The sequence below is a fragment of the Bufo bufo genome, chromosome 2 (assembly GCF_905171765.1).
Source record: "Bufo bufo chromosome 2, aBufBuf1.1, whole genome shotgun sequence".
NCBI classification, from domain to species: domain Eukaryota; kingdom Metazoa; phylum Chordata; class Amphibia; order Anura; family Bufonidae; genus Bufo; species Bufo bufo.
This window is the reverse complement of record NC_053390.1, coordinates 418617372-418644760: the sequence shown is the minus strand read 5'-3', so window position 1 is coordinate 418644760 and position 27389 is coordinate 418617372. Positions and strand designations below refer to the sequence as shown.

At 44.7% G+C, this 27389-nt stretch overlaps 1 protein-coding gene across 1 annotated transcript in view; it reads right to left on the bottom strand.

The window, feature by feature from the left end:
- The window catches only part of DCAF10 (DDB1 and CUL4 associated factor 10), a 37748-nt gene extending 19638 nt beyond the window's left edge, over positions 1-18110 (bottom strand). Inside the window, exons 1-2 of the mRNA XM_040417337.1 lie at positions 17499-18110; positions 15127-15240 (exon numbers count right to left, since the gene is read on the bottom strand). Of these exons, the coding sequence (XP_040273271.1) occupies positions 15127-15240; positions 17499-17821 (437 nt within the window). The 5' untranslated portion in view covers positions 17822-18110. The remainder of the gene's footprint in view (positions 1-15126; positions 15241-17498) is intronic.
- Between the last annotated feature and the right edge of the window lie 9279 nt (positions 18111-27389).

Genomic DNA, 27389 nt, shown 5'->3' with positions numbered 1-27389 from the left:
TATTTACGGTTTTTAAGTCACCTTGGGTGACAATAACTGGCAATCATTGAAGACTTCAATTGCACTATATCAATACAAGGCTGCCACCTAGTGGCCTGTATTGATATATACATCTAATTGACTCGGAAGTCGGCTTGGGTCAATTAGATCGAGGTAACAGGTCCCCCTTTCTCAGCCGGGGAGCGCTGATACCGGACCAGAAGCGCGCAACTTCCGGTTCCGGTCTGCGCAGATGCCGTGGTCACATTTGACCACAGCATCTGAAAGGTAAGATGTATGCGATCAGCCTTATGGCTGATGACATACATGTGCCGCGGGTCTGTTATTTAAAATAGCAGAGACCCCGCGGCTAAGGCGCGCTGCACGCACCATGTTTAGGGATCGGACCCATGACGTACAGCTATGTCATGGATCCTTAAGGGGTTAATACACCCACCATGTGACTCAATTTACATTGTCCTGGCGAATATACCAGTCTCTTGTTTTTTAATATAGAGACTATACCCATATGTATCCAGCCTATGTGTATTCAGCAAATTAGAGGCTATACCGATCAGTTAAAGTGGAATCAGATACTCATTCCAGTTGGATTAAGTACAATAGTCTCCTGCCAGTAAAGACGCGAAAACTAATCTACTGTGCAGTTGTATCCATGCTATTGATTTGAGGAATTATCAATTTCTTGTCTCCCAATATAGAGAATATATATATATATATATATATATATATATACACATACATACATACATACATACACACACACAGCCCATGTTCAGCCAATTTAAAGCCATATTGTTTTATGTTATATTATTTAATGGCAGTTGGAAGAAACAATACAAAATACTCTGCGCATATTTAATAGAACACAGGAGTATATTGACTCACCTGAGGTGGATCAAGACGACACTTTTGATATCTTTGATGCAGTCATTATATTGTTTATATACTTTTATTCCTTAAGCATTTATGTATTTAGCTACTATGTATTTAGGATCTAGGTTTGGAATATAGACACATAGTTTTTACATAATCATCAAACATACAATTGTATGTATCAACTTTAATGCAACACAATTTTAGTAGACGTATTTAACCACTTAAGGACCACAGGTTTATACCCCCCTAAAGACCAGGCCCTTTTTTACAAATCGGCACTCCACAACTTTAGCGGTTTATTGCTCGGTCATGCAACTTACCACCCAAATGAATTTTACCTCCTTTTCTTCTCACTAATAGAGCTTTCATTTGGTGGTATTTCATTGCTGCTGACATTTTTACTTTTTTTGTTATTAATCAAAATTTAACGATTTTTTTGCAAAAAAATGAAATTTTTCACTTTCAGTTGTAAAATTTTGCAAAAAAAACGACATCCATATATAAATTTTGCTCTAAATTTATTGTTCTACATGTCTTTGATAAAAAAAAAATGTTTGGGTAAAAAAAAAAATGGTTTGGGTAAAAGTTATAGCGTTTACAAACTATGGTACAAAAATGTGAATTTCCGCTTTTTGAAGCAGCTCTGACTTTCTGAGCACCTGTCATGTTTCCTGAGGTTCTACAATGGCCAGACAGTACAAACACCCCACAAATGACCCCATTTCGGAAAGTACACACCCTAAGGTATTCGCTGATGGGCATAGTGAGTTCATAGAACTTTTTTTTTTTTGTCACAAGTTAGCGGAAAATGATGATTTTTTTTTTTTTTTTCTTACAAAGTCTCATATTCCACTAACTTGTGACAAAAAATAAAAACTTCCATGAACTCACTATGCCCATCAGCGAATACCTTGGGGTGTCTTCTTTCCAAAATGGGGTCACTTGTGGGGTAGTTATACTGCCCTGGCATTCTAGGGGCCCAAATGTGTGGTAAGGAGTTTGAAATCAAATTCTGTAAAAAATGACCAGTGAAATCCGAAAGGTGCTCTTTGGAATATGGGCCCCTTTGCCCACCTAGGCTGCAAAAAAGTGTCACACATCTGGTATCTCCGTATTCAGGAGAAGTTGGGGAATGTGTTTTGGGGTGTCATTTTACATATACCCATGCTGGGTGAGAGAAATATCTTGGCCAAATGCCAACTTTGTATAAAAAAAATGGGAAAAGTTGTCTTTTGCCAAGATATTTATCTCACCCAGCATGGGTATATGTAAAATGACACCCCAAAACACATTCCCCAACTTCTCCCGAGTACGGAGATACCACATGTGTGACACTTTTTTGCAGCCTAGGTGGGCAAAGGGGCCCACATTCCAAAGAGCACCTTTCAGATTTCACAGGGCATTTTTTTACACATTTTGATTTCAAACTTGTTACCACACATTTGGGCCCCTAGAATGCCAGGGCAGTATAACTACCCCACAAGTGACCCCATTTTGGAAAGAAGACACCCCAAGGTATTCCATGAGGGGCATGGCGAGTTCCTAGAATTTTTTATTTTTTGTCACAAGTTAGTGGAAAATGATGATTTTTTTTTTTTTTTTTTCTTACAAAGTCTCATATTCCACTAACTTGTGACAAAAAATAAAAAGTTCTATGAACTCACTATGCCCATCACGAAATACCTTGGGGTCTCTTCTTTCCAAAATGGGGTCACTTGTGGGGTAGTTATACTGCCCTGGCATTCTAGGGGCCCAAATGTGTGGTAAGGAGTTTGAAATCAAATTCTGTAAAAAATGACCTGTGAAATCCGAAAGGTGCTCTTTGGAATATGGGCCCCTTTGCCCACCTAGGCTGCAAAAAAGTGTCACACATCTGGTATCTCCGTACTCAGGAGAAGGTGGGGAATGTGTTTTGGGGTGTCATTTTACATATACCCATGCTGGGTGAGAGAAATATCTTGGCAAAAGACAACTTTTCCCATTTTTTTATACAAAGTTGGCATTTGACCAAGATATTTATCTCACCCAGCATGGGTATATGTAAAAAGACACCCCAAAACACATTCCTCAACTTCTCCTGAATACAGAGATACCAGATGTGTGACACTTTTTTGCAGCCTAGGTGGGCAAAGGGGCCCATATTCCAAAGAGCACCTTTCGGATTTCACAGGTCATTTTTTACTGAATTTGATTTCAAACTCCTTACCACACATTTGGGCCCCTAGAATGCCAGGGCAGTATAACTACCCCAAAAGTGACCCCATTTTGGAAAGAAGAGACCCCAAGGTATTTGCTGATGGGCATAGTGAGTTCATGGAAGTTTTTATTTTTTGTCACAAGTTAGTGGAATATGAGACTTTGTATGAAAAAAAAAATAAAAAAAAAAATCATCATTTTCCACCAACTTGTGACAAAAAATAAAAAATTCTAGGAACTCGCCATGCCCCTCACGGAATACCTTGGGGTGTCTTCTTTCCAAAATGGGGTCACTTGTGGGGTAGTTATACTGCCCTGGCATTCTAGGGGCCCAAATGTGTGGTAAGGAGAATTGAAATCAAATTCTGTAAAAAATGACCAGTGAAATCCGAAAGGTGCTCTTTGGAATATGGGCCCCTTTGCCCACCTAGGTTGCAAAAAAGTGCCACACATCTGGTATCTCCGTATTCAGGAGAAGTTGGGGAATGTGTTTTGGGGTGTCATTTTACATATACCCATGCTGGGTGAGAGAAATATCTTGGCAAAAGACAACTTTTCCCATTTTTTTTATACAAAGTTGTCTTTTGCCAAGATATTTCTCTCACCCAGCATGGGTATATGTAAAATGACACCCCAAAACACATTCCCCAACTTCTCCTGAGAACGGAGATACCCCATGTGTGACACTTTTTTGCAGCCTAGATGCGCAAAGGGGCCCACATTCCTTTTAGGAGGGCATTTTTAGACATTTGGATCCCAGACTTCTTCTCACGCTTTATGGCCCCTAAAATGCCAGGGCAGTATAAATACCCCACATGTGACCCCATTTTGGAAAGAAGACACCCCAAGGTATTCAATGAGGGGCATGGTGAGTTCAAAGAATTTTTTTTTTTTTTGGCACAAGTTAGCGGAAATTGATTTTTTTCGTTTTTTCTCACAAAGTCTCCCTTTCCGCTAACTTGGGACAAAAATTTCAATCTTTCCTGGACTCAATATGCCCCTCAGCGAATACCTTGGGGTGTCTTCTTTCCAAAATGGGGTCATTTGTGGGGTGTTTGTACTGCCCTGGCATTTGAGGGTCTCCGCAATCATTACATGTATGGCCAGCATTAGGAGTTTCTGCTATTCTCCTTATATTGAGCATACGGGTAATGAGATTTTTTTTTTCCGTTCAGCCTCTGGGCTGAAAGAAAAAAATGAACGGCACAGATTTCTTCATTCGCATCGATCAATGTGGATGGAAAAATCTCTGCCAAAAAAAGAAAAAGGAGGGGAAAGGCGTCTGCCAGGACATAGGAGCTCCGCCCAACATCCATACCCACTTAGCTCGTATGCCCTGGCAAACCAGATTTATCCATTCACATCAATCGATGTGGATAAATAAATCATTGCCGGGATTTTTTAATTTTTTTTATATATACAAAGTGTTTGCCAAAGTATATGAACACCGCCACCTCCTCAGCTCATATGCCTCGGCAAACGTATCTTTTACTGCAGAGGAGAAATCTCGTCTTGCAGCGCCGCATACACCGACTTGCGTGTAATCTGACAGCAGCGCAATGCTTCTGTCAGAATGCACATCAGTGCTGCAGCTAGTCGATCGCTTGGTCCACCTAGAAGGTAAAAAAAAAAAAAAAAAACCAGGCCGCAACGCAATAAATTTATTAACATTAACTTTAGAGAACATTAACTTTTATAAACTTTTGAAACAGAATAACAACTTTTTTGCTTACCGGTGATTTTTTTTTTGTTTTGTTACCTTTATAGGACAAACCTCTCCTTCCCCATGGGACAATGTGCAAAGCGCAAATCGCCCAGAGATGTGGCGAAGTACATTATGCACTTTGTCCCAGGTGAAAGGAGAGGTTTGTGGCAGCTCTGTGTGAAAGGGCCCTAATAGCCCTGTGTGCCTGTCCTGTGTCACGCGATCCCTACACTAATAGTGTACCTGAGTGTGGAACTTGCGGAAACACTCCCCTATGCATAGGGCAGGCTGGTCAGGACAGTCAGGACAAAAAACGGTGGTGTCACGCCTTATTCCAGCCCTGCTGCAGACACGACATCTTTTTCTTGGGGAACGTTGAGTTGGGGTACCAGGATAGACAGACGGGAAGTGTCTGCCATGTAGCCGGCTCACTACATCAGGGCCTTGGGGCACGGACCCTCCTGGATACAGGAGTTCCGAAATGATCTCTTCCTGGAATTTTAGGAAGGATCCCGTTCTCCCAGCCTTACTGTAGAGAACAAAACTATTATACATCGCCAATTGAATTAAATATACAGACACCTTTTTATACCAGCGTCTGGTGCGTCGGGAAACTAAATAGGGAGCCAACATCTGGTCATTGAAGTCCACCCCTCCCATGTGAAGGTTATAGTCATGGACAGAGAGGGGTTTCACAATGACTCCAGTTGCCCGTTCAATTTGGACAGTCGTGTCTGCGTGAATGGTGGACAGAAGGTAAACGTCCCTCTTGTCCCTCCACTTCACCGCGAGCAGTTCTTGGTCACACAAGGCAGCCCTCTCCCCCCGTGCAAGTCGGGTACTAACGAGCCGTTGGGGGAAGCCCCGGCGACTAGGTCGCGCGGTGCCACAGCATTGAATTCCGACTAGATGTAAGTGCCGAAAGAGGGCCACGCTTGAGTAAAAATTGTCCACGTATAAGTGGTACCCCTTGTGGAGTAAGGGTGACACCAAGTCCCAAACAATCTTGCCACTGCTCCCCAGGTAGTCAGGACATCCGACCGGCTCCAGTTTTGAGTCTTTTCCCTCATAGACCCTAAAACGATATGTATAGCCTGTGGCCCTTTCACAGAGCTTATACAGTTTGACCCCATAACCGGCGCGCTTGCTTGGGATGTACTGTTTTATGCCAAGGCGCCCGGTAAAATGTACTAGGGACTCGTCTATGCAGATGTTTTGATTAGGGGTATACGCATCTGCAAATCTGGATGACAAATGGTCTATGAGGGGCCGAATTTTATGGAGCCGGTCATAAGCAGGGTGGCCTCTTGGATGACAGGTGCTATTGTCCGTAAAATGCATAAAGCGCATGATGGCCTCAAAACGTGCCCTAGACATTGCAGCAGAGAACATGGGCATGTAATGTATTGGGTCTTTAGACCAATATGACCGCAATACATTTTTTTTTGTTAGACCTATGCTGAGGAGAAGGCCCAAAAAATTTTTTAACTCTGAAACGGTGACTGGTTTCCACCGGAAAGGCTGGGCATAGAAGCTTTCCGGATTGGCGGTAATAAACTGTGTGGCGTAGCGGTTGGTTTCTGCCACAACTAGGTCATAGAGATCCGCGGTGAAGAACAGCTCAAAAAACTGAAGGGCCGATCCTAAATGAGCCGTCTCCACGCGAACTCCAGACTGGGCGGTGAAAGGGGGCAATACGGGTGCGGCGGAAGCAGGGGAGTGCCAATTGGGATTTGCCAGCACCTCTGGGAGACTAAGGGTTCTACAGGCCTGTGAACGCGGTGGCTGCGACAGGGGAGTTACTGCACGTGCCACCGTACCAGCTGGAACTGCACTTCTGGTGCTCGCCACTTCACCAGGATGTGCTGCGTTGCTGGTGTATGCCGCACCATAAACAAGATCAGCGCTAGCACCACTCTGCTGCAAATGAGGGTCATCATGCAGGGTAGGCAGAACCCTGACATGGGATCGGGTACGTCTGGCCGTAGCAGGGACCTCTACCTCGTCATCCTCACTAGCGGTTAGAGTGCCACTGCTGTCTACAGGTTCATATTCTGAACCACTGGATTCAGCGGGTGAGGCGTCCCCATCGCTTTCATCCATCAGGGCCAGAATCCTGTAGGCCTCTTCAGCGGAATACCCCTTGTTTGACATTTTGGGTTCACTAAATTTAGGGGGTATTCCTCTGAGACTACCCAGGAAAAAGAGCAAACCTACCTAGCAAAAAGGAGTGCTTGCGAAGTAAAGCTGCGACCGCTAATAAAGATCCAAAAAGCTCAAAAGTGATCTTTATAGCGGCGCAGCGATTTTACGGTGTTTTTGCAGTGATCAGAAAAAAAAAATTCTGTCACTGCGGTGGGGCGGACTGAACGCAAGTGTGCGCACAAGATCAGGCCTGATCGGGCGAACACTGCGTTTTTTGTAGAACCTAAGGTGACCCTAATGTACTTATATAGATCTGATTGCGATCAGTATTGATCACTTACAGATACTATATAGTACTAGTGCTGATTAGCGACAGCGATGACGCTAATCAGCGACTAATCGGTGACTGCGGTGCGGTGGGCGCTAAACTACCTAACAAGTGGCTAACTAACTGGCGGTGATAAGGGACCCTTACAGGGGGGGTGATCAGTGACAGGGGGTGGACAAGGGGGTGATCAGGGTGATCAGGGAGTCTAATATGGGCGATCAGGTGCTAAATAAGGGGTTAAATAAATGACAGGGTAATGTCTAATGTGTAGTGTGGTGATTTGGTGCTACTTACTGAGCTGCCTGTGTCCTCTGGTGGTCGATCCAAGCGAAAGGGACCACCAGAGGACCAGGCAGCAGTTATATCAGACGCTATTTTCAAAATAGCGTCTGATATAAGCATTTCATTCGTCCATTCAAAAATCTACAGCCTGCCAGCGAATGATCGCGGCCGGCAGGCTGCAGAAGAACTTGTGCACTATGCGTTCCTGTGAACGCGCGCTCCTGTGTGCGCGCGTTCACAGGAAATCTCGGCTCACGCGAGATGACGCCAATCGGCGTTAGCGTAGCCTGGGGGAGCCGCAGAGATGACGCCTTTCGGCGTTACAGTAGCGGTAAGTGGTTAATATAGATCTTTGAAGTACTTCACTCTAGGAATTTGTACTAATGAATGAAAGTCAGCAATAGGCTTTGTATCACAAAGTATACCTCATTGTCTACTGGTTAGGGTGTAGTGATTGCAGGTTTGCACATATTTTAGGGGTTGCATGAGAATTGCATCGGTAACGCAAGTGCGTCTTTATATACAAGGGATACATTGATTTATGGTCCATGGTTGGTGAGTACGTCTGCATCTTTCAACCAGAGGTCATAAATAAATTGAGAGAGTAATTTAACAGCACATGGGTGTATTGTTTTAATATTATTTTATCTCGATTGAGTAATAAAGGTACTTGCATATTTTAATTCAACATTTAGACGGTGAGTGCCTGTTTTTTTCTTTTATTTTTACATAGGTCTTTAGTGCACCATGGGCAGGGCTGCTCCGTTCATTGCACCTGGCTTCCCCTGGGTCATAGCTATCAATCAAACAAAATTGGGAGGTCTGGGCGGCATTACTGGCAGAGAGATGGTGAACTAAATGGAGAGACTGCCCATGGTGCACTAAAAGCCTTATTTGAGGACAGGATTTTCACAACATAGGTATGGGTATGTTTGGGATACAGACTCTAAATGGTGGTATGCTTACTTTGAAACCAATTTCAGAGGTGAGAGACTCCTTTTAACAAATCTATATACATAGAAACAAACTCTGTATCAAAGAAAATGATGAATACACTTACCGGTAATCAGATTTTCCAGACCCCAACGTCAGCACCACAGAGAGAGAGGATCCGCCCCGAGGGCAGGAAACCTACAGAATAAAAAGGTGGAGCCTTTCTTTCCCTTCAGTGGATTTCAGAGCAAGAGAGGGACTCTTACCCTAGTTAATCAAGTTTATCATATACCAAACATACACTTTTTATTTTATTTTTTGCCACACCCAGTGCATATAAGAAGGAATAAAAGTAAGAACCCAGGGAGGGAATAAGGAAGGGTGCTGTCGTGGGGTCTGGAAAATCTGATTACCGGTAAGTGTAATCATTATTTTTCCCTTCCCCCATGACAGCACCAAAGAGAGAATTACAGAGAAGAGCATCCTTCCTTAGGGAGGGACCACCGCTTGCAGGACCTTTCTACCAAAGGATAGACCAGAGGAAGAGTTGAGATCCAAACGATTGTGCCGCAAAAATGTAGAGGGAAAGGACCACGTGGCAGCTCTACAGATTTGTTCAATAGTTGCACAAGATCAATCCGCCCAAGAAGTGGAGACAGAACGAGTAGAATGAGCCTTCACCGAGAATGGAGGAGATAGACCAGCCTCCAAGTAAGCTTGAGATATACCAAGTCTAATCCATCTAGACAAGGAACTTTTGGTAGCCTTCTTAGTCTTATTTGGCCCAGAGAAGAGGACAAACAAGGCTGAAGACTTTCGCCAACCCTCTGTAGATTTAAGATAATGCAATAAACATAGTCTCACATCCAATTTATAAAAATTTCTCTTTTGGGGTTTTATGATTGCCATAGAAAGAGGGAAGCACCATCTCCTGGGACCTATGAAATTGAGAGGAGACTTTAGGTAAGAAGGCCGGATCAGGTTGGAGAATGACTATATCCTCCAGAATAGTAGTGAAGGGAGGATTTTTGGAAATAGCATGTAACTCTCTAACCCTCTTGGCTGTGGTTAGCGCTACCAATAAAATCAATTTATAGGTAAGATGTTTGATATTGGACGACTCAATGGGCTCAAACGGTGACTGCATTAGAGCTTTTAAAACCAAATTCAGGGAACTTTTGGGGTATAAACCGGAGCAATCCTATCCACTGCTCTAAAAAAAAAAATCTTACTACCCAAGGATCTGAGCCAAAGTTTTTCTCAAAAAGCACCAAAAGGGCAGAAACCTGCACCTTTTATGTACTTTTAGGTAATACTAAAGTCAGTCTTTTTTTAAAGAAATTCCAGAATATGGGAAGAAGGTACGGAATCAGGCAGACAGTCAGGATTAAATTTACAAAATTCTATAAATTTTCTCCATGCCCTAGCATAAATAGAGATCGTCACAGGTTTTTTACTCTTAAAAAGTGTCGCAATCAGCTCCTGTGAAAAAAACTTTTTTGCTAATAGGTTCCTTTCAAATTCCATGCTGTTAAATGCAGACCCTTTACTGCTGGATGGTAAACAGGACTCTGGGGACAGCAGATCCGGGATCTCTGGAAGTATCCATGGATCGGACACCGACATTATTCTGAGAGGAGTAAACTATGCTCTTTTTGGCCAGAAGGGAGCAATTAGAATTACTCTCGCCCTGTCCTTTCTGATCTTCTTCAGTACCAATGGAAGTAACTGGAATGGGGGAAAGGCATAAGCTAGAGTGAAGTCCCATTTCAGGAGAAGGGTGTCCACCCCATAAAGGGATTCCATTGGATCTAAGGAACTAAATAGATCTATCACAGGAATGCCCCATGATTTTGTGATCATGGAAAAAAACTGAATTGTTTAAAGACCATTCCCCCTGCCTTAGAGATTACCTGCTCAGGAAGTCTGCCTGGATATTTTCTTTTCCTTTTATATGTAGTGCTGAGATGTGCCTGATCTGCCCCTCCAACTTTTTCAACAAACGACTTGCTTCCAACCAGAGGGAGACTGACTTTGTCGTCACCCCCCCCCCCCCCCCTCGACCGCCGGAATGCAGGATACTAGAGACTCCAGGACAGACATCGCCTTCCGAAACATCAGAGTGGGAGATGCTATGGATTTTATTTGACTGAAAATTTTGCTTATCTTTTCCTCCGGCAAAAATAAATACTACCTGAGAGTCGGAGTCTAGACTTAGGCCAAGACATCTGACACTTTTCTGGCTTTGGTCTGGACTTTTTGTCGTTGACAATCCAACCCAATTTCTGAAGTGTTCACACCCATTTCCGCTACCACCTTGGTAAAGATCCTTGGGGCCATGGACAGACTAAAAGGTAATGCCTGAAATTGGAATTGCTGTAGTTGACCCTCCGTAAAAACTGCAACTCTGAGAAACTTCTGGAACTCCGGGTGCATTGGGATGCGAAAATAGGCATCTTTCAGATCTATCACTGCCATGAAACAATGTGGAAACAGAAGCTGTATCGTAGTTTTCATTGTTTCCATTTTGAATTTCCTGAACACTAGAAATTTGTTTTAATCCCTCAGGTTGATAATGGTCCTGAAAGAGCCATCCGGCTTTGGAACTAAAAAGAGGAGGGGAGACATAGCCTTCTGATTGTTCCTTGTGAGGGACAGGAATTAAGGCTTCTTTCTCTAGCAATTCTCAAATTTCCTTTATTATGGGGAAGGACCCCTTTACAGCACACTTTTTTGTAGTTACAAACCTTTGAGGCGGCAAGGTGCGAAATTCTGGTTTTAGGCCGTGATGATTAACTTCCAAAACCCATGGCACTGCTACCTTTTCCCTTGCAGAGAGGAAAAACCTTAGCCTTCCTCCCACCTTTGGCTTTGTGTCATTGTTGGGACGGTTTTTCATTTGACGAGGAAGAGTTTTCAAAGAGGAAACCTTTCCGTGCCAAATTTCTGAGCCTGTATCTCTGGTCTTTCTTTCTAAACTGCCTCCTTCCAGTATTTCCTCCTGAGGACCGTCTAGGCCTAATAGAAAAAAAGCGGAAGGATTGGGGGGAGGAATCTTTTCTTCCTATTCACCGCCTTCTCTAACAGATCATCTAGATCTGGGCCAAAGAGAAATTCACCCTGACAGGGAATACCGCATAACTTTTGTTTTGAGACCACATCTCCTCCATTCCAAATCTTAAGTCAAAGGGCTCTACGAGCGGAGTTAGTAAGAGATGAAGCCTGAGCGCCAAGCCTAACCGCATCTACAGAGGCATCCGCCAGAAAGTCAGCAGCTTTTTGCAAGGTGGGCAGGGAAGATAAAATGTGCTCCCTAGGACACCTCTCCTTCAACTGAACCTCTAACTGTTCTAGCCATAAAGCTAAGGATCTAGCCGTTACCGTTATGTTGGGACGAAACGAGGAAGTGGACGCTTCCCAAGCGCCCTTTTGGAAGGACTCGGCCTTCTTATCCAAAGGGTCCCTAAGAACACCCGTGTCCTCAAAGGGAAGAGATGATCTTTTAAAAACCTTAGAAATGGCCACATTTATCTTGGGAGCCTTGTCCCAAGAAGATGAAGCCTCTTTTTCGAAGGGGTATTTACGTTTAAAAGTTTTGGAAATAAATACCTTCCTATCTGGTTTCTTCCACTCTTTGTGAATTAGAGTAAAAACACTAATATGAACGGTAAAGCATCTACTCTTTTTGTCCTGCAACCCTTCAAATATAGAATCTACTACAGACTTATCCTCTTCAATGTTCATAGTAGATTTAATAACTTTTAATAGTCTCTCCGTATCTTCTGGAGGAAAAGAGGCTCTTCCTTCAATTTCTTCCTCTGAGGAAGATTCCGAAGAAAAGGCATCCAGAGGGGAGTCACTGCCATCAGAAGAATTGTCTTGGGATAGGCTAACCCTTTCTGCCACCTTATGCTTCTTACTTGATTTAAGAGTATTCTTTACTTCCATCCAAATGAGCGTTTTTATATTCTTTAAAAAGGACAGAGATTCCTCTGTAACCGTTTTGTCAATACAGTGCTGACATAACTTTTTGTCATATGAGGATGAAAGAGTTGTCCTACATAAGGCACATTCTTTATTCTTTCTTTTAGCCAGCATTTTCTTAGGCTTACACTAACATACAATCATAGAAAAAAAAAAAAACATAGTGAGAAAAAATGCCACAGCAATATAACTCGCCCAGAAAAAAACAGTACCAAAGTACTGGAACTGGTGCTACACTTTCTCTCTTAGCAGATTCGTGTGTCTTGTCTTCTTCCATAAAAGCTGGTGACAGCAAAGAAAGCCTGCTTATGGGTCAGAAAATATAATAATTCAGACCAGCATTGAGCTTCATGTAACCCCTTTCTGCCAGAAGTTATGGCCAGGGAAATAGGAAGAGAGAGGGACACAATTATCATGCCTCCATAACATGGAAGCCTGTATTAGCCGCTTCTATCACGATGAGCCGCTGCTCGGATCACAATAAGCCGCCTATCAGTGCCTCGGCTTCTCCAGCGGTGATAGACGCTCTTTGAACAGCGCGGGCCGGAAGCGCGTTACCACGTGCCTCCGGAGGTACGTCACCCACTTCTCCAGCTGCCGGAAGTAGCCGTGCTACTCTGTAACCTCCTACACGACGGGATAGTAGCGTGGCATTACTTCAGTAAAATATGCCTACGCGCCTGCTGCAAGACCCAGGGGACCCAGGGGAGCCCCCCCCAGCCAGCCCTCTAGGGACCCCCTAGGCAGTAAGAACCTGAAAAAGAACTGTAGGTCTCCTACTCGAGGGACAGGAAACCACTGAAGGGGAAGAGAGGCTCCACTTTTTATTCTGTAGGTTTCCTGTCCCTGGGGGCGGATCCTCTCTCTGTGTGGTGCTGTCCTGGGGGGGGGAAGGGAAAAAATACACTTAGAACTTATGTTAAGGCCTGGCGGTTTATGGTGTGATCTCCGCGCCAAAATTCTGGAAGTGGCCACATGGTGTCTATTTTTCACTGTTGCCAGTGGGATGCAGCGATACAATTCGCATGGCCAGCAGTCTGAAGCTGCATTGGGACGGCTGCCGCTTAAAGTCGTGGTGGGCATCTGCTTGTAGTATAGCTCCATTCAATGCATCCAAAGTCAACAATCAGGTCAAAATCCGCCATGTTAACATTCCCTTAGAACCATATTAATAAGTGTAAAATGGGGTGGCCATTTACATACTTTATGGTCGAATTAACAGTGGTTATTTGTGAGGTGTGAGCAACATTTGTACCTTCTTCAAGATGTGCAGATGATTCAAGGGTCAGTAAATTTGAATCATAGACTCTACTTATGGCCTGAAGCCACTGCTCATCTACGGCTATGTTCACATCTGTTCATGGCTTCCGTCACAGAGTTATATAGCGGGAGAGAAAAGTGCTGCATGCTGCTAAAAAAAAAAATATATATGTTCTCCCGAACGGATACCTAACGCATCCTATTATAGTCGTTAGGATCTGTAAGGTTATGTTCCTGTCAGTTAATTGTCAAATCCAGCACTTCCCTTATTTCCGTTCTTCTGCTCCTATAATGGAGCAGAAAAATGGAAAATGATGGCGCTGATGCGAACGTAGACTTAATCAAAAAGAAGAAAAAAACAAGACCCCCTGTCACTGATAAGTGTGTGACAAGACAAAGAAAAGTTCATGTATCATTAAAGTGTGAATAGAGAGCAAGCAGCGCACGTGCGACCAGACTTCATTTACTGCAATGTTGAGCCAGCGCTTTATTGTCCTTTAATATTTTAGACCATTCTAAGCAGATTTTAAAACAATTTCCATGGGTGAACAACCCCTTTCATATCTGAAGCAGGCTTAATTACACACAACTTTTTGCCACTGTATGTAAATAGGTCTCTTCTAAACCCCTTTCACATGCATTAGTCTACTTTCACACTGGCGTTTCTGGGTCCGCCTGCGAGATCAGTTTCAGGGCTCTCACAAGCGGCCCAAAACGGATCAGTTCAGCCCCAATGCATTCTGAATGGATAAGGATCCGTTCAGAATGCATCAGTTTGGCTGCGTTTGGTCTCCGTTGCGTTTTTTAGACAGTCACTAAAACTCAGCTTACAGCGTTTTAGTGACCGTCTGATTATGCGGAGTCAAACGGATCCGTCCTGACTTACAATGTTAGGCTACTTTCACACTGGCGTTTCTGGGTCCGCCTGTGAGATCCGTTTCAGGGCTCTCACAGTTCAGCCCCATTGGGCTGGATCAGTTCAGCCCCATTGCATTCTGACTGGATAAGGATCTGTTCAGAAAGCATCAGTTTGGCTGCGTTTGGCCGTTTTTGAGGCGGACACTAAAACGCAGCTTGCAGCGTTTTGGTGCCCGCCTGAAGATGCAGTGCCAAACGAATCCGTCCTGACTTACAATGTAAGTCAATGGATCCGTTTTGACTTAGACTTTTTTTTGAATGAATAAAGCAAACTGATCCGTTATTAACGGATACAAGCGTTTCCATTATTGGTGCGGATCCGTCTGTGCAGATACAAGACGGATCCGCACCAAACGCGAGTGTGAAAGTAGCCTTAGTCTGTACCTTGTGGCAGGTTTCCGATGCAGAATACACACCAAAAATCTTCAGCAGATCCACAATTGTGTGTGTAGGTGTAGGAGACGTTCCATACTCACAGACATCTTTGTGCCTCACTAACCTGATGTTATTTACACAGTCCTCGTGGGCCTCCGATAATGTCTTTATGTGCTTTGAAGACACCGGGTCAAACAGCAGGACTTCAGTTTGCTCACATGCAACTGTCAGTACAGAGCTAAAGCATGAAAAAGAACAGAGGAATGTCAATCTGACCCAAAAGAAAATGACATCATCTACTACTAATATATATATTTATTTATATCCAGACATGTGTATCAGCCTCCTGTGCCAGAAAAGGAGTATCAAATAAAATCACTAATTTTTGCACAAACACCATTGTCTCAAAATAAAAGTTACATTTTTTGGGGGGGGGGGGGGGTTGCCACGCTCAGCGCTTTTTTGAAAAAGTGGGTATGGTTTGCACAGGGTTGTGGCCTCCCACGTCCCAGCGAATTTACTATAGTTTACTATAGCTGCCATAGATCTGTCTGTCTGGCATACGGCACACGTGTGCCGTACCGCTTATTAATTTAGGTGCACACCAACACAAACTAGATCCAAACTGGCATATGAAGCGCCAGTCTTGAGAAATTCCCCACTTGTGTTGGATTTCCTGACACGTGGACCTGCTTGGATCACACTAGGGAGATGAATTCCAAAATCACAGCAGATTCAGGGCACGGCCACACGAGGTTTTGAAGCAGACCTGCCAGCAAGATTTTTAGCCAAAGCCTGAAGTGGATCCACCAGGAATGAGAAGTATATATCCTTCCTGTATATTTCCGATTCCTTTCAAATCCACTTCTGGCTATGGCAGAAAAGTCTCAAAACCTCCTCCTAAAAAAAAACTCTGCATGGCCATACCCTTAAAGGGGTTGTCTAATCTCAGACAATGGGGGCATATCGCTAGGATATGCGGGACCCGCACCTATATCAAGAATGGAGCCCCGAAAGTGAAGGAGAGCGTACCGCGCATGCGCAGCCGCCCTCCATTTATTTCAATGGGGCCGCCGAAGATAGCCGCTTGGTGGTGGACGGATCCCGGGAAATCTGGGGTCCTCCAGCCACATCGCTCCCCACTCCGTTCTCGATATAGGTGTGGGTCCCAGCGGTGGTACCCGCACCTATCAGACAATGGGGGCATATCCTAGCGATATCCCCCCCGTTGTCTAAGATGGGAATACCCCTTTAAATAATGGGGCATTTACTAACAGGGTTGAGAGCAGGCAGTATATGTGTCACACTAGGTCAACCAATTCCTTTGGATTACATTCTGGCTGCCTGCAGCCATTTCAAGAGAGACCGTACTGCGTGGATTTACACAGCTTTCATTGAACTCAATAATAAATATGTCTACAGGAAGCTCCAACACTCCCCCTAGTGGTCAGCAGAACTTTATCCTGTATCTGGATATCGACAACAGCACCATCCAGTTGAAAGACATAGTACCTGCAATTCTGTTGAACTGTAGATGCCATAGTGACACGTCAGAACTTTTGAGAGGAGGCCCAGGTTTGTAGACCCCACCAATCACTAATATGGAGGGGCAGAAGCACTCAGCTGAGTGCAGAGCCCCTTCGTTTTAGCGCCTGACATGCCACTATGAAAGTGGTGTAAATCTCTAAACTTGTGTGCTATAGTTGTGGAAAGTAGATAAGAAGGAACAGACCACCATACTGCCGCATACCACCTGATCCCCACTGACTACAATGAGATCCGATGGAGATGCAGCAAGTTTCTGCCATAAATTCCAGCTTTTGGGTGGACAAATGTGCAGCATATGTGAACCTAGCCTAAGTCTAGGACTACAGGGCAACAGCTGGTCAATATGAGAATAGTAATAAATAGGAAGAATTGCTGGGAAGTTTCTCTGCAGTGATGCTGCTTGGGGACTCGTCATCACTGAAGCCAGTCATTGGCTGCAGTAGTGCAGGCGACCATGTCCATACCCGACCTGAAGTAAACAAGCAGAGGACCGGAAGATGGACAAACAGAAGTCAAGGTGCAGGAGGTGAGACGCGGGGAGCAGATAAGTATGACTCTCATTAGAGGAGGTGTCTGAATGGAGCAGTAGTATATAGGAAGTCTATAGCCAGGGAGACCGCATGGAAGATTTATGAAACGGTCTAAAAGAAATGCTGCCCACAGCAACCAATCACAGCACAGCTCTCATTTTGTATACTGCCCTTGAGAAAAGATAGCTCTGCTGTGATTGGCTGATACGGGAAACAAAAACAGGTTCTATTCTAGATATTTCATAAATGTGCTTCAATAAGCGGAGTATGACTGATCTAATTAGGTGGAGAATTCAAAGCAAGAAAGCCCCCATTACATTGCCATGCCACCCCATAAACACACATTGCATGCTATAGCAGAGGACTCCAGGGAAGCGCGGTTTTGTAGTCTGTTATATGTGTGATGTGCAGTTCTTACCCATCCGGGGAATACTCCAAGTTGAATACTGCTCCATGAGTCCTTGTGCTGAGATTTACTGAGTCAGCTGGATGAATGGAGCTGTACAGGCTAGTCATGGTCTTGTAGTTGTCCCTGGCCGGATCCACATACAAGCCCCGGCCTAGGCATCTGTCCTTAAGCCAGTAGAACAGGCTCCCGGGGGCACTATCAGCACAAACGGTGACATTCGGGGCAGGAGGCTCTTCCGCGGGGGCGGGGCTCCTCTGCTCACTAAGCTGCGGCTCCTCCTCTTCTTCCTTCTCCTCTTGGTCCTCAGGCCTTTCCTCCTGTGTGCTGCTCATTCTCCCACCTTCCCGCTGAGGTTACAGAGGCCGATACCTTCAGCTCAGAGGCCGCAGGGATATACCGTCCTCGGCTTTCAGCCGTTTGCACCCCAGGATCTCGGAGGTGGCGTGGTGCACAGGAGCATATCCGCAAGGGCCACACGGGCCGCCGCGGAAACCACTGCGCCTTTCCCCGCCGTCTGCTATTTCGTGTTCAGATACCAAACGCGCCAGCAATCCAGGCTCGGCAGATGCTAGAATGGAGTTGTTAGAAGGTTCGTGACGTCGGTGGTCACGTGCTCCTTCATGGTCACATGACCAAATGTGGGCAGTGTTGGCAAACACGGACTGCAGGCGCTTGTGGAAGGGGGAGGGGCTGTATCCGCCTGCAAGTGCAAGCAGCCCAGTGATGTGGAGTGGAGAGAGCTTCATGGGGAGCAGGTGAGGGTATATGAAGGGGCAGGTCTGGGGAGGACACCTGGAACACTCAGGGGCAGTGGGGTTCATGGAGTGCAGGCGTATCTGGGTGGTGGAGTGATTACACAGATCTGGGTGTGAGAGGCTTTATGGGGTGTAATCTGTGAGGAGGGGGCATGGGATGTATTCTGGGGTCAGATGGGGGGGCTTTATGAGCTGTGAGGAGGGGGCATGGGATGTATTCTGGGGTCAGATGGGGGGGCTTTATGAGCTGTAAATCTGTGAAGAAGGGGGGGGCATAAGGGTGTAGATTATTGGTGGGGGGGTCTTCATGTGAAGTAAGGTGTGATGTCAGTGGTCACATGGCATGGTGATCACGTGACTTTGCTATATATTTAGCAGTGCCCTGCACACAGCTGAGACAGTGCTGCTACTCACCTTGGGGAGAGCTGTGGGAAGCGGGCACAGATGGCAACCTGTTGTGTGGAGGGGGTGGGGCAGAGATGGTGACCTGTTCTTTGGGGGGAAGAGATGGTGACCCATGTGCTAAGCGGGAGGAGGGGCAGAGATGGCAACCTGTTGTTCAGCGGGCGGGAAGGGGCATAGATGGTGACCTGTTCTTTGGAGGGGTACTGTCTGTACCTTAGGAACAGTTCGCTGGGGAGGCACGAGCAGCAGTGGGTGGGGTGCAGACAATGGTGTTCATATCTTATCAGGTCTGTGTGAGAGAAGGGGCACATGGTGAGAACTGTGGGGGAGCAGTCTAGCTAGATAGGGTGACCCGGGGTGCAGTCCCTTGTCTTGGGGCTTATCGGGTCAGCAGGAAGTATTGTGTGGGAGCCATCAAGATCAGACAAGGCGATCATGAGTGTAAGGCTACATGCACACGACCGTGCCATTTTTTGCGGATCCGCAAAAAACGGAAGTCACCTGTGTGCCATCCGGAACGGTTATATATTTTTTTGCGGCCCCAATGAAGTGAATGGGTGCAAAAACTGCGGCTCGGATGCGGACCTGAAAAACAGTCGTGTGCATGAGGCCTAAGAGTGAGGTCGCATCTGGAGGAGTCCAGGATCTGTGGGGGCAGTGTGTGTGGGAAAAGAGGTCAGTGGGGACTACTGTGTGTGGTACTCGTGCCGCTGTCTGTGGGAGAGGGGTGGCATGACGAGTTGCCCTGGCAATGTGTGGGTATATGGGACCCATGTGGGGGTACTTGTCCTGCTGTCTGCTAGAGTAGGGTGGCATGAGGTTCGGTCCTAGGACTTTAGTGGAATCTGTAAAGCCAGGGGGCCGTCTGTTATAATATGTTGATGGGGTATAGGAACTACACCGTCTGGAGTAGGGGGTGTTGCTGTGAATTAGCTCAAGGCAGTTACAGGGAATTGTACAGCATGTACGTCTAGAATGTGGGTCCTGGGTTTGGGCTTCATGCCGTGGTCTGGGGTTTAAATCCTCATCTTAAATGTTCTACTTATGTGGCTGTGTGGTGACTTGTTTTTGCACCCCATAGATCCTATTCCTGGAAGCTGAATGGCACAGGAAAGAGGTGTCCAGTCTCTTGCGGGCAGAGAGGGGCACACCAGTGACGGGTCCCTTGCGGGCGGAGAGGGACACGCCAGTGCCGGGTCCCCTGCAGATAGAGGCCAAGTGTGATAACAGGACATATAGGGCTGTGTAGTTGAATCTGTTCGGCTGGATATGTCAGTCCAGTGGCTTTGGAATGTACAGTCGTGGCCAAAAGTTTTGAGAATGACACAAATATTAGTTTTCACAAAGTTTGCTGCTAAACTGCTTTTAGATCTTTGTTTCAGTTGTTTCTGTGATGTAGTGAAATATAATTACACGCACTTCATACGATTCAAAGGCTTTTATCGACAATTACATGACATTTATGCAAAGAGTCAGTATTTTCAGTGTTGGCCCTTCTTTTTCAGGACCTCTGCAATTCGACTGGGCATGCTCTCAATCAACTTCTGGGCCAATTCCTGACTGATAGCAACCCATTCTTTCATAATCACTTCTTGGAGTTTGTCAGAATTAGTGGGTTTTTGTTTGTCCACCCGCCTCTTGAGGATTGACAAGTTCTCAATGGGATTAAGATCTGGGGAGTTTCCAGGCCATGGACCCAAAATGTCAACGTTTTGGTCCTCGAGCCACTTAGTTATCACTTGTGCCTTATGGCACGGTGCTCAATCGTGCTGGAAAATGCATTGTTCTTCACCAAACTGTTGTTGGATTGTTGGAAGAAGTTGCTGTTGGAGGGTGTTTTGGTACCATTCTTTATTCATGGCTGTGTTTTTGGGCAAAATTGTGAGTGAGCCCACTCCCTTGGATGAGAAGCAACCCCACACATGAATGGTCTCAGGATGCTTTACTGTTGGCATGACACAGGACTGATGGTAGCGCTCACCTTTTCTTCTCCGGACAAGCCTTTTTCCAGATGCCCCAAACAATCGGAAAGAGGCTTCATCGGAGAATATGACTTTGCCCCAGTCCTCAGCAGTCCATTCACCATACTTTCTGCAGAAGATCAATCTGTCCCTGATGGGTTTTTTTGGAGAGAAGTGGCTTCTTTGCTGCCCTTCTTGACACCAGGCCATCTTCCAAAAGTCTTCGCCTCACTGTGCGTGCAGATGCGCTCACACCTGCCTGCTGCCATTCCTGAGCAAGTTCTGCACTGGTAGCACTCCGATCCCGCAGCTGAATCCTCTTTAGGAGACGATCCTGGCGCTTGCTGGACTTTCTTGGACGCCCTGAAGCCTTCTTAACAAGAATTGAACCTCTTTCCTTGACGTTCTTGATGATCCTATAAATTGTTGATTGAGGTGCAATCTTAGTAGCCACAATATCCTTGCCTGTGAAGCCATTTTTATGCAACGCAATGATGGCTGCACGCGTTTCTTTGCAGGTCACCATGGTTAACAATGGAAGAACAATGATTTCAAGCATCACCCTCCTTTTAACATGTCAAGTCTGCCATTTTAACCCAATCAGCCTGACATAATGATCTCCAGCCTTGTGCTCGTCAACATTCTCACCTGAGTTAACAAGACGATTACTGAAATGATCTCGGCAGGTCCTTTAATGACAGCAATGAAATGCAGTGGAAAGGTTTTTTTGGGATTAAGTTAATTTTCATGGCAAAGAAGGACTATGCAATTCATCTGATCACTCTTCATAACATTCTGGAGTATATGCAAATTGCTATTATAAAAACTTAAGCAGCAACTTTTCCCATTTCCAATATTTATGTAACTCTAGTTTTATAGAGTGCAAACATTGGTGGAGGGTGCAATTTGTGAGGGGGTGGGTGGAATGGAGAACAGTCAAGAGGCTGAGTGTGCGTGGTCATGGGGTGTATTCTGTTAATAGGGATACTCTATAGAGAGCGGTTCAAGATCACTTTCTGGGTCTGGGGTTTCAGGATGAGAAAGTGGGTCTAGGGGAACCTTGCGCATTAGTGTTAGGGTCCTATTACACTTGCGGATAATCGTGAAGATCATTGCTAACAAGCGTTCGTGTGCTCGTTACCGATGATCTGGCAGTGCAATACAGCTGCCGATTACCTGATGAACAAGCAAACGCTTTTTCATCGAGTAATCGGAGTCTTCCAACAGGTTTAAAAATAATCGTTTGATGGCATTAGTGATCACCCCTCCCCATACTGAGGAGGAGATCGCAGCATGTTATAGAAGCAGTATGGGGATGAGCGATGACATTAGTGATCACTGCTTCCCATACTGTGGAGGAGATTTCTCCATGTAAATGTGTCTCCTCCACTAAACAAGCAGACGATTGTCAGGAAGGAACGCTTCATTATGGAGACGAGGGATGGCGTTGGTGATCACTGCTCCCCATACTGTGGAGGAGATCGTTGCATGTAAACGTGTCTCCTTCACTGACGAGCAGGTGATTGCCAGGAAGGAATGCTTCCCTCCTGACAATCACCTGCAGAATCTCCAGGTGTAATAGGACCTTTAGTGAGAAAATAGGATTTAGGGAGCAGTCTTTGAGCAGCATGAGGTGAAATTTAGTGGCTATGGGGTGCAGTTTGTGAAGGGTGTGGGCACCCAAAGCAGTTGTCAGGCTGTGTCCTGTAGTGGGTGCTTAAGGGGTGTAGTCTGAGGGGGAGCAGTCACCATGGGGTGTAGTGTGAAGTCTGTGCTGGGGTAGGGAAGATGCTTGGATGTGTTATAAGTTGGTCTGATGTCAGGTGGCATCCTTTTGTATAATAAGAGCGTTGTGGAAAAGTGTGGGATCTAAACTAATAGCTGAAGGGTGGCTTTCAGGGAGAACAAAATCATGGTATGTACATGTGGTCTGAGATGTGGCTGTGGTTCGTTCTTAAAGGGTCCCAACCATCAACCGGCCAGGAAACAGTGGAGCATGTCGGTGCCCGCTGTTTCAGTAGCTCCTATTGCGATGTGTGGGAGCTATGTGAAGAATAGTCTCAAGCCCCCTTTTTTTTTTAACTGGCCATACAGTTTTACTCTTTGTTCGCCAGTTTGGCGGATTGCAGGCGTGTCATTGGCCGGGCCAGGACTGGCTTAGTTCTATTGCCAGGCACAAGGACTGCTATACATGCGCCTAGTTTATGATGAGGCGCACTCCTCATCATAAATTGGACCAATCCCTTGGCAGTGCAACGGGAAAATTTAAGACCGGCGTAAAATGTTGGTCTTGGTAAACATTCCCCATTGGGTCTTGTTTATAGGGACCGTGTAAGGCTGGGTTCACACTTTCATTGATCTTTCAACAGATCCATTTTATTTTGAGCATCAGTTTGTCAGATTTAGCAGGTTTCAGTTATTTTTCACAGGAGAAAAGGTACAGCAGGAAGGAGTTTCTCTTCATCAAAAATAACTGATCTCTAATGGATCTCCCACAAACTGATCACTGCCCATAATTGGGATTAAAATGGATTTATTTATTTTTTTTACCATTTTTTTTTTTTTGTTCGTCTGATACAACATAAAAATGGAGATATGAACATAGCCTGACAAAAAAAAAATTGCCTTTTTTTTCGTCATATGAAGCAGTCACAGCTCAGTGTTTTTTTATTTTTTTTATTGAACCTCAAAGCTGAGCTGCTGTCACTATGGGCCACCCGTGCAGCGCTGCGGCCCCTCCATGACCAAGGTAAAAGGGTGTACTAGTGGTCACAAAGGGGTTAACACGTTATCATATGTGTATTATGCTTCAGATATTTAGGCTGAATGCTGCCCTCTACATAACCTTTCCTATTATTGAAGAGACTCTCTTTCTGTTTCCTTAGGACTTTTGCCGCTCCACATGACGCCTGTTTTGCAGAGACTTGTTACAGAACGCCATGCAAGCTGCTGAGGAAAATATCATTTCAAACTTTGTCGTCTTGGGATGAAGTTGGCCTCCACTGACTGCCTAAACATGCCTTTCTTTTATGTAGTTGTTTTATTTGACTTTAACCCCTTAGTGACCACCAGTACGTGTTTCTCAGGCGGTCATTAAAGAGCCTTAGGCTAGGCTACAGCCTTGTCATGGCTGCACGGGTCTCTCATGAGAGCTGTGCTCCTGCACGAACAGCCTGGACCGGCAGGAGCCCCGATCCGGGCTGTTTAGCCCCTTACATGCCGTGGGCAATAGCACTCGCCACATGTAAGCAGTTACAGAGAGAGCGGACTCCCCCCTGTTTCCCATTAGCACCCCGCAAATTGATTGCGGGGTGCTGATGCGTGTACAGTGTATGCAGGCCGGGACCTAGTATACGCCCCATACCTGCCTTGAGTGTTCCCCAGCAAGCTGCTCCTCTCTGTATAGCACTGACATTATTAATGCAATGCACTATAGCAGGCATGCTCAACCTGCGGCCCCACAGCTGTTACAAAACTACAACTCCCAGCATGCCCAAACAGCTATCAGCCTACAGCGGGGCATTGTGGGAGTTGTAGTTTTACAACAGCTGGAGGGCCGCAGGTTGAGCATGCCTGCACTATAGGAATAGTGGAGGAGATTTATCAAACTGGTGTAACGTAGAACTGGCTTAGTTGCCCATAACAACCAATCTGATTCCACCTTTCATAAGAAGCTATCAAAACTGAATGGTGGAATCTGATTAATTGCTATGGGTAACTAAGCCAGTTCTAAATCTCCGCCAGTGTGTTCTATTTTAGAAGCGATCACCAGATAACCTTGTATCGTAAACAAAGAAGAAATGAGCCCAAAACAGTACCCATAAAATATAATAAAGCTTTATTGTGTATACAAATATCATTAACCACCTGCCATCTGGGCCATTTGCCCCCTTCCTGACCAGGCCAAATTTTGCAAAACTGACATATCTCACTTTATGTGGTAATAACTTTGGAACGCCTTTATTTATCCAAGTCATTCAGAGATTGTTTTCTCGTGACACATTGTACTTCATGATAGTCATAAATTTGAGTCAAAATATTTCACCTTTATTTATAAAAAAATCCCAAATTTACCCAAAAATTTAAAAAATTCGCAATTTTCTAAATTTCAATTTCTCTGCTTTTAAAACAGAAAGTGATACCTCATAAAATATTTATTATTTAACATTCACCATATGTCTACTTTATGTTGGCATCATTTTGGAAATGTCATTTTATTTTTTTAGGACGTTAGAAGGCTTAGAAGTTTAGAAGCAATTCTTCAAATTTTTAAGAAAATTGCCAAAACCCACTTTTTAAGGACCAGTTCAGGTCTGAAGTCACTTTGTGGGGCCTACATAGTGGATACCCCCATAAATGACCCCATTGTAGAAACTACACCCCTCGAGGTATTCAAAACCGATTTTACAAACTTTGTTAACCCTTTAGGTGTTCCACAAGAATTAAAGGAAAATGGAGATCAAATTTTTAAATTTCACTTTTTTGGCAGATTTTCCATTTTAATAAATTTTTTTCTTTAACACATCGATGGTTAACAGCCGAACAAAACTCAATATTTATTACCCAGATTCTGCGGTTTACAGAAACACCCCACATGTGGTCATAAACTGCTGTATGGGCACACGGCAGGGCGCAGAAGAAAAGGAACTCCACATGGTTTTTAGATGCCATGTCCCATTTGAAGCCCCCTGATGCACCCTTACAGTAGAAACTCCCAAGAAGTGACCCCATTTTGGAAACTAGGGGATAAGGTGCCAGTTTTATTAGTACTATTTTTGGGTACATATGATTTTTTGATCATTCATTATAACACTTTATGGGGCAAGGTGACCAAAAAATTGGTTGTTTTAGCACAGTTTCTATTTATTTTTACAGCGTTCACCTGAGGGGTTCAGTCAAGTGACATTTTTATAGAGCAGATTGTTACGGACGTGGCGATACCCAATATGTATACTTTTTCTCATTTATTAAAGTTTTACACAATAATAGCATTTTTGAAACAAAAAAATTATGTTTTAATGTGTCCATGTTCTGAGAGCTATAGTTTTTTTTATTTTTTGAGAGATTTTCTTATGTAGGGGCTCATTTTTTGCGGGATGAGGTGACGGTTTTATTGGTACTATTTTGTGGGACATATGCGTTTTTGATCACTTAGTGTTGCACCTTTTGTGATGCAAGGTGACAAAAATTGCTTGTTTTGACAGTTGTTTTTTTTTTTTTTTTTTTACGGTGTTCACCCGAGGGGTTAGGTCATGTGATATTTTTATAGAGCTGGTTTTTACAGACGCGGCAATACCTAATATGTATACTTTTTTTTATTTTTTCTATTTTTAACTTTTTTTTTTCATTCCTTACTTGGGGACTTTTTTTTTTACATGTGAAACTTTTTTTTATTTTTTTATTTTCAACCTTTTATTTTAATTTTTTTTATTTTACACTTTTCGTCCCCCATAAGGTCATACAAGACCTCTGGGGGACATTTGCTTCACTTTTTTTTTTTTTTTTTTCACTGTTGATTTCTCCTGTAACTGGGGCTGACATAGTTGCCCCAGTTACAGGACAAATGCACCCCTAGAGAGGCTGTACAGCAGCAATCCAGCGCTGTACAGCCTCAGAGCAGGGCTGATCGAGGTCTCTAAGAGACCTCACACAGCCCCTGCACTCTCCGGTCCCGGCGGTCACATGACCGCCGGGCCGGAACAGGAAGCGCACAGCGCTTCCTTCTCTGCAGACACAGCGCTCGGTGAGCGCTGTGTCTGCAGCGATCTAGAAGGCAGGGACACCTGGGCACTGTCCCTGCCTTGTCTTAGGGTTGCCCTGCTGTCACTGACAGCGGGCAACCCGATCAGCAGCTGCACGTTCTGGAACGTCCGTTCAGAAATAGACGTCCACCCATAGGACGTTTATATCCTATGAGCGGACGTAAAGCGGTTAAAAAAAAGTTTTTATTAAAAATCACATTATGCAAAGGTGCCCTTTCCACCCCTTAAAATGTTTGTACCGGGGTGTACTTTCTAAAATGGTGTCACTTCTTGGGGTATTTCACTTTTTACATGTGATATGGCACCTAAAATCCATGTCTAATTTAGGCCTGCAAATTCCATAGTTTACGGTTTGTCTTTAAAACCGGCTACAAGCATATATGGGGTGTTGCTGTATTCAGGGAAAGTGGGTAACAAAATGTGCCATGCATTTTGTCCTGTTACCCCTTGTGAAAGTAAAAAATGTGGGTCTAAAGCAACTTCTGGGAAAAAAAAAAAATTTTCATTCTATGAAACACCTTTGGGGTCAAAGTGCTCACTACACACCTTGAAATATTCTGTGAGGGGTGTAGTTTCCAGAATGGGGTCACATTTAGGGAGTTTCCACTGTTAGGGGTACCTCAGGGTGTATTCATATGCAACACAGTTCCCAAAACCATTCCTGCAAATTCTGTCCCCCAAAAACCCTGTAGGGCTCCTTCGGAACCCTACCATGCACCCATACATCAGTTTTTGAGCATATATGGGGTGTTGCCGTATAGTCGGTAATATAAGCTGCAAAGTTGTTAGAAGGAGGTCCTCCTCCTGGAGTCAGTAATCTAGCCGGTTTACTATAAAGCAGGCTACAGTGGTGTTAGAAGCAGGTCCTCCTGTATACTCAGTACCGTATATTCCGGCGTATAAGACGACCCCCAACTTTTCCATTTCCATAAAGGTTTTGGGCTATACTCGCCGTATAAGACTACCCCTGAATGCCCAGCCCTCCCTGTCTTTAAGACGAGCTTCTCCAGTCCAGGG